General features: G+C 32.8%; 1 protein-coding gene across 2 annotated transcripts in view; it reads right to left on the bottom strand.

Annotated features, from left to right (window-relative positions):
- Positions 1-19489, bottom strand: part of LOC143253056 (protein Obscurin-like) — a 253949-nt gene that overhangs the window by 203331 nt on the left and 31129 nt on the right. For both annotated transcript variants that reach the window (XM_076506213.1, XM_076506214.1), the window contains exons 8-13: positions 10506-10611; positions 10120-10298; positions 5585-5690; positions 5198-5376; positions 643-748; positions 257-435 (exon numbers count right to left, since the gene is read on the bottom strand). In XM_076506213.1, coding sequence (XP_076362328.1) covers positions 257-435; positions 643-748; positions 5198-5376; positions 5585-5690; positions 10120-10298; positions 10506-10611 — 855 coding nt within the window. The remainder of the gene's footprint in view (positions 1-256; positions 436-642; positions 749-5197; positions 5377-5584; positions 5691-10119; positions 10299-10505; positions 10612-19489) is intronic.

Below are 19489 nucleotides of genomic sequence, written 5' to 3'. Positions count from 1 at the left end.
AGGTGAAGTATCATATCAGAATTCTGAATTGCCTGCTCAAAGGCACCTTTAAAAGCAATGTTCTTACAGAGCATCACACAAGTAAAGCATCAAAACCTGCTGTCCAGTGATAAGAATTTATTACACTTAATCTTTGTAATAAACATAGAAAAGGAACTTTACCAATCTTTTTCACAAGTAGTATTTTGCATTTCTATCCTGAAAGTTGAAAAAAATGTGTTTTATTTATATAAACAAGTACTTATGGAAAATGTACCTTTAACAGTTAGCTTGCAGCTGGTAGATTCTTCACCATATTTGTTTGTGATCCTACACTTATATTCTCCAGCATCTTCTTTAGTTACCCTATTCAATACCAGGGTAAATGAATCTGATGCGTCTTCTTTTACCGTCATGCATTTTCCATCAATTGTAAGCTCTGTGCCATCTTTTATCCTGCATATTAAAGTTATCTTTTACTTATTTCTATATAATGACATCTACAGAAAAATAAAAATACAGACAGACAGGAAAAAGTAATAAAAATAACATAAAACTTATTTTCCACAGCCACAACTGACAGTATACCTTTAAAATGCAGTAATAAAACATACTGTCTCATTAAGTTATCTATTACTGCACCATGCAACTTTTTTTTCTTACCATGTAACGTTTGGTTTAGGTTCACTTGCTACCTTCACTGTAAGCAAAACTTCCTGTTCTTCTATACCTTCTATATCTTTCAAACCTTGAACAAACTTTGGATGGGCTAACAAACATTAAAAAATCAAAAAATACCAACATAAGGTCAAATAGCAAAAATTCACATTTGAAATATTATTTCTACATAAAATACGTCCATTAATAAAATATTCAAAGATTACATATTCAAGTTCCTAGTGAAGAACCTTTAAATTCTACCACATACCTGTTTTAGCCAACAAATAACCAATGGTTTAATTTAAGCTGAATTCAGAATATATATATGTGATATAATATTTGATATCCAGGCATACAAGGCATTGAGCTAATTTATCATTATGAACATTAAGACTGTTACTTAATATTAGGGACCATAAAAAAAAATTTGAATTTGATCTTTCAAGACTAGCCCTGCACATCCATCTCTGAAAAAATGTAAAGATTTAAATCTACTTTTCAGAAAATCATCTACTTTTTTCTTGCACTCATAAGATGTTGTCTTCCACTACGTCATCAGAAGCTTATTCCATAAGCTAACCAACTTTCCGTCTTAACTGTAACATAGCCATTTTCAGATATTAAACTGGTGTCCTTTCTTTCATGTTTTCAGAATGATGCACAAAGAAATCAAAGGCCTTCATCATATCAATTCTCAAGTAATCTTGTATGTTTTTCAATAAGACCACTCTTTTCTTTCCAAGACAAAATAAGTTACATAAATAAACTAACCTACTACCACAAGATAATTCTTCCATCTCCATAATCATCCTAACACACCTCCTTTGAATCCTTTCCAGTACATAAAAATAGTTTTTCAGATAAGACAAAAAACTACACACACTACCTTTTTACGTACGAGTTCTAACGAGTGATTTATACAAACGTAATGGAGAACCATTTTTGACTTGTAATAAATATATCCTGACTTACTGAACCTTTATAATATGAGAAAATTCTAAAGGACTAGGTATATTTCACTTTTCACCTTTTTTAAATATCTTATAAATATTTTAATATAGTGATTGATATCAGATGTTAGAAGCTAACAGTATACAACTGAATGATATTATTCACAAAATTAGAATAAAACTGAGCAAACTACAAAATAGACTGAGAAATGCAACACTTAAACCCAATAATGTCAAATTAAAGATGATAATTACATAAAAAGTCAAAACATCACAGAAACAACAGAAAAAATTTTATAAAATAATCCATGTCCAATATTAATTCAAAATAATATTTAATCAAATAAATGTAACTAAAATTAACACAAAACTAAACAAAATGGTAAAATACCACTCACTAACAGATAGGTCAACAGGTGTCTTCATTACTAATGCTCTTATGTCACCTGATATGGTATTAATTCCCAATTTAAGTTGAATTATTATTTTTTTAGTGACAGAGAGGTGGTTTTCTTGGAGTTATAGACTGTGCAATTAGATTGTACATGGGAGATCACCTGATTCTTTTAATGACTAGTCAACTATTAAGAGTTTTGAAAGAAGGTTAAAGAATTGATATGTGAATCATTTGCTACAAGTCGTTGTAAGTCGTTAAACCTAGGCAGGTACCAAAGGGATGGAAGTTAACTAATGTAACTCCTCTTTTCAAGGGAAGTTATAAAAATTATCCCAATAACTAGGGATCCATTAGACTTATAGAGTCTGATAAAAGATGTTTTACAAAACCATTTAAAGGTTACTGATTACTATAAAGTTACAAATAGTCATACATGTATGATTATTTATTTTCAATCACTTTTACACTTTGTACAATACTTATTTAGGGTTATTAAATTTTGGCTGACAAGGCAGAGAAATTGCCAGTATCATTTATTTGAGAAAAAATCTTGGGCATCTTGCTTCCCTGGCTTTGGCTTATTCAAAATTTAAAGTAGAAGCATTTCTATTGACTGTAAGGGAAATTGACAGGTTAATCCATAGCTAGCCAGTTTGCTTATGTGGTTGGTAATATTAACATTACAGCATGCTTATTTTCTTCTCACTAAAGATTCAGAAGATTTAATTTTAGTCAAAAATGCTCTAAATAAAATTGTTTAAAGAAAAGTGTCACTTCTCTTTCCTTTTGTACTATATACAAATAAAAGTAATAGTTTCAATAATACAATCAGTGTTACCACACACAAAAGAACATAAACAATGATGCACAAGAAGTATGGAGGAAAACAAAATCCTCCATTTTCCACCCTGTACCATTATTCAGGACTGTACTATTATTATAATTTGCAATTTCCCACCCTGTACTGTAAATCAGGACCCTACTATTATTCGAAACTATATAATATGTAGACTTGCCGTATATGGATTCTCAGAAAGCATTTGACAAGGTACCACGTAAAAGACCTGTAAGAAAATTATCTCTATATAGGTGTGGGGGATAAATTAGTAAATTGGATAGAAGAGTGGCTGGATGGAAGAAAGTAGAGAGTTGTGACAAACTCAGTTCAGTCAAACTGGATTAATGTTGCAAGTGATTATTAAGGGCTCAGTTTTGTGACCACTGCTCTTTTGATTTACATCAATGACATAGATGAAGGAATGGACAATAAATTACTTAAATTTGCTGATGGTACTAAGGTCTTGAGTGTTGCATGCTGTGAAGAGGATGATGCTGATTTACAAAAGGATTTAAATCATTCACTGAGTTGAGCAAATAAATGGCAAATGTATTTAAATTATAATAAAAGCAAGACAATGCATGTGGGTTATCATAATTTGAGTTATAAATATAATTTGGATGGAAATAACTTTAAGATTGTCAAGAAAGAAATGGATCTTGGTGTAGTAGTTAATCATTCAAGCAATGTGCTGTTGCTAGCAGTAAAACAAATAGGATTTTAGGTTGTATCTACAGAAATATTGAATACAAGTCTAAATAGGTTATAATTTCATTGTACAGATCATTGGTTAGACAACATTTGGAAAACTGTGTTTAGTCTTAAGGTCCTTACCTTAGGAACAAACGAATTGTTGGAAAGAGTTCAAAAAAAGAGTTACAAGAATGGTACTGGGATAGATGGACTGTCATATGAGGAGGATTACAACCATCAAATAAAATGTTTTATCTTGATAAAAAAGAATTAGGGGCAATCTGGTTGAGGTATTTAAGATTGTAACAGGAATTTATAATGTTGGTGCACCATCTTTTTTCATATTTAACAGCGATAATAGTAGAACAAGGGGACACAAGTATAAACTTTGGCAGGGTAAAAATCATCTTCAACTTCGTTTTATTTTTAACAGGATGGCTATCCTTTGAAAAGAATTGCCTTTAGATGTTGTAGAGGCATTAAATTTAAACTAGTTTAAGAAAATGCTTCATATGTATATGAATTATCATGGCTAGCTTCAAATTTGTTTTTTTTTTAATTATTTTGATTTAGAGTGTAGGACAACCAAGATGGGCCCATAGTTCTCCTGCTGTCCCAAAATGTTATATGTTATGATTAGCAAAAGCAAGTGAGAAAGCCAAATATGGGGTTTAGGCATGCTGGAACCAATATGCAGTTGGGTGAGGAGTATTGTTCAGCATGGACACAAATATCTGAGAAGGGGGGGACAAATTACCATATATTAGCCCTGAATGAATGTGGGAGGGGAAAGAATCATATAAAAAAGAGATATGAGACAAAGTAAAACAAACCAGAGATATTATGTCCAGGAAGGTTGAGAAAGGACAAGAGTGATCCAATGGGGTACACTGGGAAGGAACCACAAAAGCAAGAAGTGAACAAAGGCAGTCCAAGTCTTCATCCTCAGACTTCTTTCACCAAAAAATATGGAGTCTGAAGCCACAGCAATGTTAAATGAGGTAGGATCCATACCAGAAATCATAGTCATAATAAGAAACTTAGATTTAATCTCTTAGAAAAAGAAGGAAAAACTTTCTACAAGAAAATAAATGATAACAAAATAGAAATTGCCAAAAAATGGTAACATGAAGTTAAAGTGAACACAAAAACACAACGTACAGAGCAAAAATTTTGTACAACTGCACTTGTGTATGCCTAACCTTGAAGTGATGATAGCGCTGTACAGCATACAGTACATAGAGAGTCAACTGCACTAAAAAATGTTTCACACACCTACTGGTAAATAGTTGTTGCAAGCTCATTTGTATGCTTTAGTGCAACTATTCCACGTGTAACCCATAAGGGAAGGTGAGAACTCTAAGGCTAGTGGCAAGCAAAAATTGTGCATATAGAGAGCAGCACAAATCATTATGTAAGAGGAGGTGAAGTATCATATCAGAATTCTGAATTGCCTGCTCAAAGGCACCTTTAAAAGCAATGTTCTTACAGAGCATCACACAAGTAAAGCATCAAAACCTGCTGTCCAGTGATAAGAATTTATTACACTTAATCTTTGTAATAAACATAGAAAAGGGAACTTTACCAATCTTTTTCACAAGTAGTATTTTGCATTTCTATCCTGAAAGTTGAAAAAAAATGTGTTTTATTTATATAAACAAGTACTTATGGAAGATGTACCTTTAACAGTTAGCTTGCAGCTGGTAGATTCTTCACCATATTTGTTTGTGATCCTACACTTATATTCTCCAGCATCTTCTTTAGTTACCCTATTCAATACCAGGGTAAATGAATCTGATGCGTCTTCTTTTACCGTCATGCATTTTCCATCAATTGTAAGCTCTGTGCCATCTTTTATCCTGCATATTAAAGTTATCTTTTACTTATTTCTATATAATGACATCTACAGAAAAATAAAAATACAGACAGACAGGAAAAAAGTAATAAAAATAACATAAAACTTATTTTCCACAGCCACAACTGACAGTATACCTTTAAAATGCAATAATAAAACATACTGTCTCATTAAGTTATCTATTACTGCACCATGCAACTTTTTTTTCTTACCATGTAACGTTTGGTTTAGGTTCACCTGCTACCTTCACTGTAAGCAAAACTTCCTGTTCTTCTATACCTTCTATATCTTTCAAACCTTGAACAAACTTTGGATGGGCTAACAAACATTAAAAAATCAAAAAATACCAACATAAGGTCAAATAGCAAAAATTCACATTTGAAATATTATTTCTACATAAAATACGTCCATTAATAAAATATTCAAAGATTACATATTCAAGTTCCTAGTGAAGAACCTTTAAATTCTACCACATACCTGTTTTAGCCAACAAATAACCAATGGCTTAATTTAAGCTGAATTCAGAATATATATATGTGATATAATATTTGATATCCAGGCATACAAGGCATTGAGCTAATTTATCATTATGAACATTAAGACTGTTACTTAATATTAGGGACCATAAAAAAAATTTGAATTTGATCTTTCAGGACTAGCCATGCACACCCATCTCTGAAAAAATGTAAAGATTTAAATCTACTTTTCAGAAAATCATCTACTTTTTTCTTGCACTCATAAGATGTTGTCTTCCACTACGTCATCAGAAGCTTATTCCATAAGCTAACCAACTTTCCGTCTTAACTGTAACATAGCCATTTTCAGATATTAAACTGGTGTCCTTTCTTTCATGTTTTCAGAATGATGCACAAAGAAATCAAAGGCCTTCATCATATCAATTCTCAAGTAATCTTGTAAGTTTTTCAATAAGACCACTCTTTTCTTTCCAAGACAAAATAAGTTACATAAATAAACTAACCTACTACCACAAGATAATTCTTCCATCTCCATAATCATCCTAACACACCTCCTTTGAATCCTTTCCAGTACATAAAAATAGTTTTTCAGATAAGACAAAAAAACTACACACACTACCTTTTTACGTACGAGTTCTAACGAGTGATTTATACAAACGTAATGGAGAACCATTTTTGACTTGTAATAAATATATCCTGACTTACTGAACCTTTATAATATGAGAAAATTCTAAAGGACTAGGTATATTTCACTTTTCACCTTAAATATCTTATAAATATTTTAATATAGTGATTGATATCAGATGTTAGAAGCTAACAGTATACAACTGAATGATATTATTCACAAAATTAGAATAAAACTGAGCAAACTACAAAATAGACTGAGAAATGCAACACTTAAACCCAATAATGTCAAATTAAAGATGATAATTACATAAAAAGTCAAAACACCACAGAAACAACAGAAAAAATTTTATAAAATAATCCATGTCCAATATTAATTCAAAATAATATTTAATCAAATAAATGTAACTAAAATTAACACAAAACTAAACAAAATGGTAAAATACCACTCACTAACAGATAGGTCAACAGGTGTCTTCATTACTAATGCTCTTATGTCACCTGATATGGTATTAATTCCCAATTTAAGTTGAATTATTATTTTTTTAGTGACAGAGAGGTGGTTTTCTTGGAGTTATAGACTGTGCAATTAGATTGTACATGGCAGATCACCTGATTCTTTTAATGACTAGTCAACTATTAAGAGTTTTGAAAGAAGGTTAAAGAATTGATATGTGAATCATTTGCTACAAGTCGTTGTAAGTCGTTAAACCTAGGCAGGTACCAAAGGGATGGAAGTTAACTAATGTAACTCCTCTTTTCAAGGGAAGTTATAAAAATTATCCCAATAACTAGGGATCCATTAGACTTATAGAGTCTGATAAAAGATGTTTTACAAAACCATTTAAAGGTTACTGATTACTATAAAGTTACAAATAGTCATACATGTATGATTATTTATTTTCAATCACTTTTACACTTTGTACAATACTTATTTAGGGTTATTAAATTTTGGCTGACAAGGCAGAGAAATTGCCAGTATCATTTATTTGAGAGAAATCTTGGGCATCTTGCTTCCCTGGCTTTGGCTTATTCAAAATTTAAAGTAGAAGCATTTCTATTGACTGTAAGGGAAATTGACAGGTTAATCCATAGCTAGCCAGTTTGCTTATGTGGTTGGTAAAATTAACATTACAGCATGCTTATTTTCTTCTCACTAAAGATTCAGAAGATTTAATTTTAGTCAAAAATGCTCTAAATAAAATTGTTTAAAGAAAAGTGTCACTTCTCTTTCCTTTTGTACTATATACAAATAAAAGTAATAGTTTCAATAATACAATCAGTGTTACCACACACAAAAGAACATAAACAATGATGCACAAGAAGTATGGAGGAAAACAAAATCCTCCATTTTCCACTCTGTACCATCATTCAGGACTGTACTATTATTATAATTTGCAATTTCCCACCCTGTACTGTAAATCAGGACCCTACTATTATTCGAAACTATATAATATGTAGACTTGCCGTATATGGATTCTCAGAAAGCATTTGACAAGGTACCACGTAAAAGACCTGTAAGAAAATTATCTCTATATAGGTGAGGGGGATAAATTAGTAAATTGGATAGAAGAGTGGCTGGATGGAAGAAAGTAGAGAGTTGTGGCAAACTCAGTTCAGTCAAACTGGATTAATGTTGCAAGTGATTATTAAGGGCTCAGTTTTGTGACCACTGCTCTTTTGATTTACATCAATGACATAGATGAAGGAATGGACAATAAATTACTTAAATTTGCTGATGGTACTAAGGTCTTGAGTGTTGCATGCTGTGAAGAGGATGATGCTGATTTACAAAAGGATTTAAATCATTCACTGAGTTGAGCAAATAAATGGCAAATGTATTTAAATTATAATAAAAGCAAGACAATGCATGTGGGTTATCATAATTTGAGTTATAAATATAATTTGGATGGAAATAACTTTAAGATTGTCAAGAAAGAAATGGATCTTGGTGTAGTAGTTAATCATTCAAGCAATGTGCTGTTGCTAGCAGTAAAACAAATAGGATTTTAGGTTGTATCTACAGAAATATTGAATACAAGTCTAAATAGGTTATAATTTCATTGTACAGATCATTGGTTAGACAACATTTGGAAAACTGTGTTTAGTCTTAAGGTCCTTACCTTAGGAACAAACGAATTGTTGGAAAGAGTTCAAAAAAAGAGTTACTAGAATGGTACTGGGATAGATGGACTGTCATATGAGGAGGATTACAACCATTAAAACTGTTTTATCTTGATAAAAAAGAATTAGGGGCAATCTGGTTGAGGTATTTAAGGTTGTAAAAGGAATTTATAATGTTGATGCACCATCTTTTTTCATATTTAACAGCGATAATAGTAGGACAAGGGGACACAAGTATAAACTTTGGCAGGGTAAAAATCATCTTCAACTTCGTTTTATTTTTAACAGGATGGCTATCCTTTGAAAAGAATTGCCTTTAGATGTTGTAGAGGCATTAAATTTAAACTAGTTTAAGAAAATGCTTGATATGTATATGAATTATCATGGCTAGCTTCAAATTTGTTTTTTTTTAATTATTTTAATTTAGAGTGTAGGACAACCAAGATGGGCCCATAGTTCTCCTGCTGTCCCAAAATGTTATATGTTATGATTAGCAAAAGCAAGTGAGAAAGCCAAATATGGGGTTTAGGCATGCTGGAACCAATATGCAGTTGGGTGAGGAGTATTGTTCAGCATGGACACAAATATCTGAGAAGGGGGGGGACAAATTACCATATGTTAGCCCTGAATGAATGTGGGAGGGGAAAGAATCATATAAAAAAGAGATATGAGACAAAGTAAAACAAACCAGAGATATTATGTCCAGGAAGGTTGAGAAAGGACAAGAGTGATCCAATGGGGTACACTGGGAAGGAACCACAAAAGCAAAAAGTGAACAAAGGCCGTCCAAGTCTTCATCCTCAGACTTCTTTCACCAAAAATATGGAGTCTGAAGCCACAGCAATGTTAAATGAGGTAGGATCCATACCAGAAATCATAGTCATAATAAGAAACTTAGATTTAATCTCTTAGAAAAAGAAGGAAAAACTTTCTACATGAAAATAAATGATAACAAAATAGAAATTGCCAAAAAATGGTAACATGAAGTTAAAGTGAACACAAAAACACAACGTACAGAGCAAAAATTTTGTACAACTGCACTTGTGTATGCCTAACCTTGAAGTGATGATAGCACTGTACAGCATACAGTACAGAGAGAGTGAACTGCACTAAAAAGATGTTTCACACACCTACTGGTAAATAGTTGTTGCAAGCTCATTTGTATGCTACAGTGCAACTATTCCATGTGTAACCCATAAGGGAAGGTGAGAACTCTAAGGCTAGTGGCAAGCAAAAAATTGTGCATATAGAGAGCAGCACAAATCATTATGTAAGAGGAGGTGAAGTATCATATCAGAATTCTGAATTGCCTGCTCAAAGGCACCTTTAAAAGCAATGTTCTTACAGAGCATCACACAAGTAAAGCATCAAAACCTGCTGTCCAGTGATAAGAATTTATTACACTTAATCATAGAAAAGGGAACTTTACCAATCTTTTTCACAAGTAGTATTTTGCATTTCTATCCTGAAAGTTGAAAAAAATGTGTTTTATTTATATAAACAAGTACTTATGGAAGATGTACCTTTAACAGTTAGCTTGCAGCCGGTAGATTCTTCACCATATTTGTTTGTGATCCTACACTTATATTCTCCAGCATCTTCTTTAGTTACCCTATTCAATACCAGGGTAAATGAATCTGATGCGTCTTCTTTTACCATCATGCATTTTCCATCAATTGTAAGCTCTGTGCCATCTTTTATCCTGCATATTAAAGTTATCTTTTACTTATTTCTATATAATGACATCTACAGAAAAATAAAAATACAGACAGACAGGAAAAAGTAATAAAAATAACATAAAACTTATTTTCCACAGCCACAACTGACAGTATACCTTTAAAATGCAATAATAAAACATATTGTCTCATTAAGTTATCTATTACTGCACCATGCAACTTTTTTTTCTTACCATGTAACGTTTGGTTTAGGTTCACCTGCTACCTTCACTGTAAGCAAAACTTCCTGTTCTTCTATACCTTCTATATCTTTCAAACCTTGAACAAACTTTGGATGGGCTAACAAACATTAAAAAATCAAAAAATACCAACATAAGGACAAATAGCAAAAATTCACATTTGAAATATTATTTCTACATAAAATACGTCCATTAATAAAATATTCAAAGATTACACATTCAAGTTCCTAGTGAAGAACCTTTAAATTCTACCACATACCTGTTTTAGCCAACAAATAACCAATGGCTTAATTTAAGCTGAATTCAGAATATATATATGTGATATAATATTTGATATCCAGGCATACAAGGCATTGAGCTAATTTATCATTATGAACATTAAGACGGTTACTTAATATTAGGGACCATAAAAAAAATTTGGATTTGATCTTTCAGGACTAGCCCTGCACACCCATCTCTGAAAAAATGTAAAGATTTAAATCTACTTTTCAGAAAATCATCTACTTTTTTCTTGCACTCATAAGATGTTGTCTTCCACTACGTCATCAGAAGCTTATTCCATAAGCTAACCAACTTTCCGTCTTAACTGTAGCATAGCCATTTTCAGATATTAAACTGGTGTCCTTTCTTTCATGTTTTCAGAATGATGCACAAAGAAATCAAAGGCCTTCATCATATCAATTCTCAAGTAATCTTGTAAGTTTTTCAATAAGATCACTCTTTTCTTTCCAAGACAAAATAAGTTACATAAATAAACTAACCTACCACCACAAGATAATTCTTCCATCTCCACAATCATCCTAACACACCTCCTTTGAATCCTTTCCAGTACATAAAAATAGTTTCTCAGATAAGACAAAAAAACTACACACACTACCTTTTTACGTACGAGTTCTAACGAGTGATTTATACAAACTTAATGGAGAACCATTTTTGACTTGTAATAAATATATCCTGACTTACTGAACCTTTATAATATGAGAAAATTCTAAAGGACAAGGTATATTTCACTTTTCACCTTCTTAAATATCTTATAAATATTTTAATATAGTGATTGATATCAGATGTTAGAAGCTAACAGTATACAACTGAATGAAATTATTCACAAAATTAGAATAAAACTGAGCAAACTACAAAATAGACTGAGAAATGCAACACTTAAACCCAATAATGTCAAATTAAAGATGATAATTACGTAAAAAGTCAAAACACCATAGAAACAACAAAAAAAATTATATAAAATAATCCATGTCCAATATTAATTCAAAATAATATTTAATCAAATAAATGTAACTAAAATTAACACAAAACTAAACATAATGGTAAAATACCACTCACAAACAGATAGGTCAACAGGTTTCTTCATTACTAATGCTCTTATGTCACCTGATATGGTATTAATTCCCAATTTAAGTTGAATTATTATTTTTTTAGTGACAGAGAGGTGGTTTTCTTGGAGTTATAGACTGGGCAATTAGATTGTACATGGCAGATCACCTGATTCTTTTAATGACTAGTCAACTATTAAGAGTTTTGAAAGAAGGTTAAAGAATTGATATGTGAATCATTTGATATAAGTTGTTGTAAGTTGTTAAACCTAGGCAGGTACCAAAGGGATGGAAGTTAACTAATGTAACTCCTCTTTTCAAGGGAAGTTATAAAAATTATCCCAATAAATAGGGATCCATTAGTCTTATAGAGTCTGATAAAATATGTTTTACAAAATAATTTAAAGGTAAACCATTGTAAAAGACCTGTAAGAGAATTGTCTCTATATAGGTGTGGGGAATAAGTTAGTAAATTGGATAGAAGAGTGGCTGGTTGGAAAAAAGTAGAGGGTTGTGACAAACTCAGTTCAGTCAAACTGGATTAATGTGGCAAGTGATTATTAAAGGCTCAGTTTTGGGTCCACTGCTCTTTTGATTTACATCAATGACATAGATGAAGGAATGGACAATAAATTACTTAAATTTGCTGATGGTACTAAGGTCATGATGCTGATTTGCAAAAGGATTTAAATCATTTATTGAGTTGAGCAAATAAATGGGAAATGCATTTAAATTATAATAAAAGCAAGATAATGCATATAGGTTATCGTATTTTGAGTTATAAATATAATTTGAATGGAAATAACTTTAAGAGTGTCAAGAAAGAAATGGATCTTGGTGTAGTAGTTCATCAGTCTCTTAAGCCATTCAAGCAGTGTGCTGTTGTTAGTGGTACAACAAATAGGATTTTAGGTTACATCTACAGAAATAATGAATAAGAGTCTGGAAAAGTTATAATTTTATTGTTAGTGGTTAGATCATATCTGAAGTATTGTGTTCAGTTTTGGCTCTTTACCTCAAATACAGGACTAAATTGTGGGGAAGAGTTTAAAAGAGGTTTACTGGAATGGTATTGGAATGGAGGGGTTGTCAGATGTAAAAAGATTGAGATATCTCAAATTCTTTTCTTTTGAAAAAAGAAAGGTTACAGGGGATCTAATTGAGGTGTTAAGATTGTAAAGGGGATTAAGAGTGCTGATTCAGTCTTTTTTCATACTTAGCAGTAAGAAGAATTGGACTAGAGAACACAAATATGAATTTTATTAAGGGGTCATCTTCAGCTAACATGGCAGCTGGTCTTTAGAATGGGTTACCTCCAAATGTAGAGGATGCAGTAAATGTGAGAATAAGATCAAATTTGATAAGTATAAGGGCTGACTTTAAGATTTTTTTTAAAAATTGAGATACTAATAGTTTTAGTTTATTTTAGATGGGAAAGCTGAAATGGACCACAGGTCCCATGTTGTTCTAAAACTTTATGCTATATATTCTGTCAATAATGTACTGGAATACATCTACAGGAAATTGTGGAATAGCATTTGCAAACTTAGATATATCATTGCATGATTTACTTGAGCCTAATCTGGATGGAATACATTTGATATTTTTTTCCCAAACTGCAGCTGAGTGTTACATAAGTACATTCAACAAACAGTATCTGTAGTAAATAAATTCCTAAGATACCAATGCCTGAAAACCAAGATTGAATTTCATACATTCAGTGAACAAAATAGTAAAATTAAAGTCTGAGATGAACCTCTTCACTCATGTTTAACTGGACACCAGTTTTGAGAAAAAACAAATGGTGTTAAGTAGTTAAAATGGTGGCTTCCCTTGGAATGCTTCATACACAGCAATCATTTAAAGTCCGAACTGCTCTTATATTTAAAGATCAACCTCATATCCATATATAGTTTGAGGTACATTTTACACAGTGTTAATTAAACCAGGCACCAAACCTTTGTGCAAGCTGCTGCTTTGCTTATCAAAGTAAGTAACCACATTTCACTCAGGGCCCACTAATTACACCTCACTAAAGTAGCTACAGATATATTCTGTTGTCAATGCTTCTACATTTATTGTAGTGTTGGTTGTATGGTTTGCATAGGCTAATTAAAAAATTCAGGACTCTCCAATTTTAAATTGTCATTATGAAAGACATAATTCATTGATTTTAAAAGAATATGAACTCCAAAAAAATTAAACAACTAACATATTATTAAACCGTACAAAATGATTTAACAATATCAGTAACATCTGAGCTATAATAAAAATACTTACCAAATTAAAGCAAAATTTATGAAATTATACATAAACTTTCCCAATTTTAATTTAATAACAAGTGACTAAGTCTTGCATTTTTCTTCCAAGTTCTGTGCTTTGGCTGGACCAAAAACAATTTTTTAGGATGTGACCAAATTCAAACTATCAATAGAACAAGTCAATTTGTATTAGGTTGTCCAAATGTTTCAACATGGAGATGAAAGTCTTGAAACAACAAAGGTTGTGGAAGGAAGCCATCTTTAGATGAAAACACAGTAAGGAAAGCAGTTGAGATAGACCCTTGCACAACAATAGCTTGTAGAAAGGCTAGGCACAAGCAAACCATGCATTGTCAACCACCTGCTTGCGATTGGAAAGATGAAATGTTGGATAAGTGGGTTCCGCATGAGCTGACTGAAGATCAACAAAATTGGCATTATGAGACCCATCAAGGATGGATGACGCTCCAAAAATTGAACAAATTAGGAGTTGAGGTTCTGCCTCATCTACATTATTCTCCAGACCTTTCCCCCGCAGATTTTAATTTTTTCAAGCATTTTGACAACTTTTTAAATCGTAAATGCTTTCAAAACCAGACAGCTGCAGAAGAGCTTTCAAGAAGTTCATTGGCCATAGAAACTCTGATTTCTACAGCAGGCAAATAAACACCATCGTTACATGTTGGCAAAAGTGTGATGAAGTAAATGATGCTTACTTTGATTAAAGCATGATTTACAACAGTAGTTTATACTTTTACAAACTTTGCAGTTCAAAAACAACATTTATTTCTGGACAACCTAATAGCTGAATGTTACTGAGAATACATCAAAACACTTAACCATTCCAACAAGACAAAGATTCACAATTATATTGTTAATAATACCACTCTTGTACTGTTGCCTGCATTACCAATGTTGCATGTTTTGGGTCAATAAAACTTTTATATTTCATTGTAAGTTCTGATCTTGTGTGTTTTCTTTAACAATAACAGCTATTTAAATTCCAACAGTAATTGTTCTTAACTGTAATAGATTTATCATTATAAGTTTATTATAATGATTCTTTCTGTATAGTTTTCTTTTTTGTATGTGTCATGTGTTGTTAACTATGTATTGCACAAGTCCTGTCTGTTTCGAGAACAGGCGGGGAGAGAATTCTTGCATTATGATCAACAATATATTATCTGTGTACGTGTATGTAGTATTAGTGATTGACAGTATTGTGTGCTGGAACATTCATGAAAATCTTAGAGACTCGTGTGATTTGTATAAAAGTAATGCTCCAAGACAAGAAGAGAAAATATATTTGTTGGACTGCTATAATCAGTATGCTATAGGCCTAGAAAGCTATAACTGTGATTTACATGCATTAATTGGAAAACTACAGAATTAGACCAGGAACATTTATTGATATTAAACGTTACCAACTGTTCAACTTCAGTGAATAACTTCAGACGTTATTATTTCTATGAGAACGTTAAATATCTTTGCTGGAAAGAGTCAGCATATACCCAGTGTGAGGTCAATCAAATCAGAATTAATTTGTTCATTATGGACCTGGATCCTTGATAAAATATTTAGTTCTAGACTGGATGAATACAAGAACCAGTACTGCTTGTAAGTTGTAAAACTTAATAGTTGTAATAACTATTAGTAATAACTGTTATTTTACATTGTATTGTGTTTTTATGTTTATATATTGAAATATATTTGTATTAAAAAATGAAATTGTATGTCTCAATCTTGTTGACAAATAACATAAATTTAATATATATTAATATTTAATTAACTATTAAGCTCAAATTTAAAATTCCAGTTATTTGTGATAGTAACACGTAATATACATAATGTAATAAATCAGAAACTCATCCGAAATAAAAGAATATTACATACCACTGATATTTTTATTTGTTGTTTTGGGTGCTGTTTTGTGTATCAACCATGATAAATTAAGATGATTACAACTACAATCATGAACAAGGTTTTATAAAAATGTTATTCATTTTAGATCTGGAAGTTACATTTTATTTACCTGAAAATGTATTTCTGACATACTCACTTCTTCACACATGATCATCATACAACAATAGCCCTCTCCCAACAGGATGATGACAGCTTCATTGTGCTAAAAATAACTTCCTTCTTAGATGAGGCAAGAAGAAAGTGCACTGGCAAAGGTAAGGACAGGTGGGAACATGTGAAAAAGTGACTATTTATTGGAAACACATATTCAGGAAAGGAAAATGTTAACTTCCAAGATGATATCTCATCTACAAACCCAAAATATATAGAATCTCAGGTTAAAATGGTGGAGTGGCTGCTGTAGAAATTAAATATAAATGTGCTCCCTTTACAAAGTACCCAATGGGAAAACCCTCAGAAGGTGACACCTGATGGCAGGGGACCCATATGGTACATCCATGGGAAACTGAGTCTTATCTCAATGAGGGTATACGTTTTACATGGATGGAATAAAAAAAAAGACAATAACCCCTAAGTGTTGCAGGGAATTGGTAAAATTTTTGCATGGCTAACAGAGCACTTGCACACAAGTGGTCAGCAAATTAAGAAGTGTAGCATGGTTATGGTATGATGTGTGTGTCTCAACTCCACTCATCTGGATAGATTGAGATGGGTATGATGAACCTATCTTGTTGCAGAAGAAAGGCAAACTTGCTGTTTGAGGGGTGACCTGCATTATATAGACAGTGCCATCACTGCCCTACTCCTCACAAAATTGTGCTGCACTTAATCAGTAAAAAACTCTCCAAGTTCAACCACCCTATGAATTACGAACTGTTAAATGGCAAGGGTATCCCATGCTCCACTTAAAGAAGGGGAAGAGAATTTACAATGGAGAGACTCAGAGATGTGCCCAGAACCCCATCCAACACCTTAACTGAAAGATCTATTACTGAAGACATTACAGATGGTGATCACAAAACACCATTTTGAAAAAAATGACAAGTATGAACCATACGAGTGGATAGTCACTTCCCTAGTGCCACATATCTCCATGACAGTCCACAGAATAGTATGGTTTTGATACAGAAACATAGTAAGTTTAATATGAGAATACTTGTTATTATCTTGTAGAACTTCCCATCTCAACAGTGGATACTAGTAGAGACATGGTAAAAGGATGATTGTTTTCCATGACCTCTGGTCCAATTCAGATTTTGGGAAATAAGCATATCATGGGAGGCAACACCAACAATCAAGCAGAATTCTATACAAGGGAAGAGGAAAGAAAAAATGTACTTTCTCTTCTCAAAGATGGTGTGTAGACAGAAGAGGAATAACCAGAAAGAACTGAAATCTTCCCCCCTAAAAAAACAACAGCTGGAAGAAGAAAATAATGGGAGATAAATGTGTGTGAACTTCTACACATGCCAGCCTGAAGTATATCATCCAAGGATCAGCAAAACTGAGATGCAAAACAGTGATGAATATGATGAGGCAAAATGTAAAAAATTCTGTAAGCATCAATATATATGTAACAATATACAAACTGAAAGAGTTGGCAGACCCAGCTGTATAGATAAGAGATAACATATCCCTGAATAGAGATGGGTCTCAAGGCAGAAACAATGATGGGAACTGTAGAAAAAAAGACATTCATGTCACATAATGCTGCATAGCTGAAACAAGACACAGGACATAATAGAGAACTGAATGAGCAAAGAGATGAGAGGTGAAAAGGACGGAAGTAAGAGAAAAAAGATGGTCAACTTCCCAAGCAGCTGAAGTCTTCAAGAAAAAAGTCCAATACAGGTAGAAAGTAAATAAACACAATGAAAGAGTTTATGAAAAGCATTAATAGCATATATATCTGAATAACAGTGACCACATACAAGAAGAAGAAGAAGGAAGTGTGTCTTGAATGAAGGATGGGATAAAGAACAGGAAATCAACAGCTCAAAAGAAGAATGTCAAAAACCACATTTAGGTCCTAGAAACACATGGGAGTTGGATGAGGGTGTCAGTAAGAAAAGAAGGATTAAAACAAAATAAAAAGATATGGAAATAAAACAGTTGGTGGTAATAGGAAAGGCAAAATGTAGTTAACAAATCTGCCTAATAACCAGCCATGTGGAGAATGACATTCCATGTAAAAAAAGCTTTAAGACAGACCACAGTATGAGGGTCCACAAGAAGAGAGTGGCACATGGACAACATTGAAAACTTACCACTTCTGGTGATAGACAAAATTGAAGGACGACAGGAATAGAATGAGAAGAAAGCTACATAATCAGATAGCACAGTGTTCATGGACCAGATAAATCACACACATGAAATACAGGGATATAACCCCTTGTTGTGAAAGAGACATGTGATGTTAGAGCAAGAGAGAGGTGAAAGGTGCAGAGAAAGAGGGGGTCTGGAAACCATCTGACAAAAAAAACAAAAAACTAGTGTTGTATAGGCCATAAAAATGTTATCAACAATAAGTGTTGCACATCAAGGCAAAGACATGAAGGAGCATTTGAAGAGGAAGATAAGCATACAGATAAAGAAGAGACCAGTGCTGGCTGAAAGAACTGACTACCAGGACCAAAGAATGAAGAACTGAGGACCAGAAGAGTGGAAGCTGGCTATTGAGAGGAATGGCAAATGTGTTGATGAGGGACATGCTCAATACAGATAAAATACCAACTGACAAACCTGATGGTGCATATAATATGCTCTGATTGAAAGTAGTGATCAGGCACCAGGTTCAGTTCCCATGGCACATGACAAGCTATAAAACATACCTGATGTAAATGAGTCCAAAACAGCAGATCTGAAGCACAAAAGCAGAATTCACGAACGTATACCCCTGTGATGATTGATATAAAAAATGACTGTGTAATAGTTGGAGTATATATGATCAGCCAGTCTACAAGAAGAGGGAGAAAATGAGAACATGGCCAATGAATAGTGAGAAGTTTGAGTCCATTGGTGTGAACACTCCTCCATAATCCACACATTTAAGAGATGTGCTCCAGCTGAACATTAAACATCTGTGAAAAGATAGAGATCCAGTCAATGGAGCAGCAAGAGGATGCCCACTATGGTATTAGTATGGTTGAGCCATCAAGAGGATGAAAGGGAAGGCACACTACTGGATCATGAGAAAGGTTCCACTGGCCTCACAATGTCTACCAGAGAAGATATATGTGTGTGCAACCTAAATGAATGAGTGGTTCTAGTGAAGCCACATTCCTCAAATTCAAAACTAATACACAACATGTAAATGAGAAGTACAATTCTTGGTGACAAGACATTTCATTGCTCAAAGGTGAAAAGATGAAGGCTGAGCTTATGTAAGATGACAGTTGAAAAGTAGCACCCCAACCAAGCAGCCTCTGGTTTGAAAGAAGTCTTTCTTAGAAGAAGAAGTGAGGAG

Source organism: Tachypleus tridentatus, chromosome 6 (genome assembly GCF_004210375.1).
Source record: "Tachypleus tridentatus isolate NWPU-2018 chromosome 6, ASM421037v1, whole genome shotgun sequence".
NCBI lineage: Eukaryota > Metazoa > Arthropoda > Merostomata > Xiphosura > Limulidae > Tachypleus > Tachypleus tridentatus.
The sequence above is the reverse complement of the archived record's forward strand: the minus strand, read 5'-3'. Positions and strand labels throughout refer to the sequence as shown.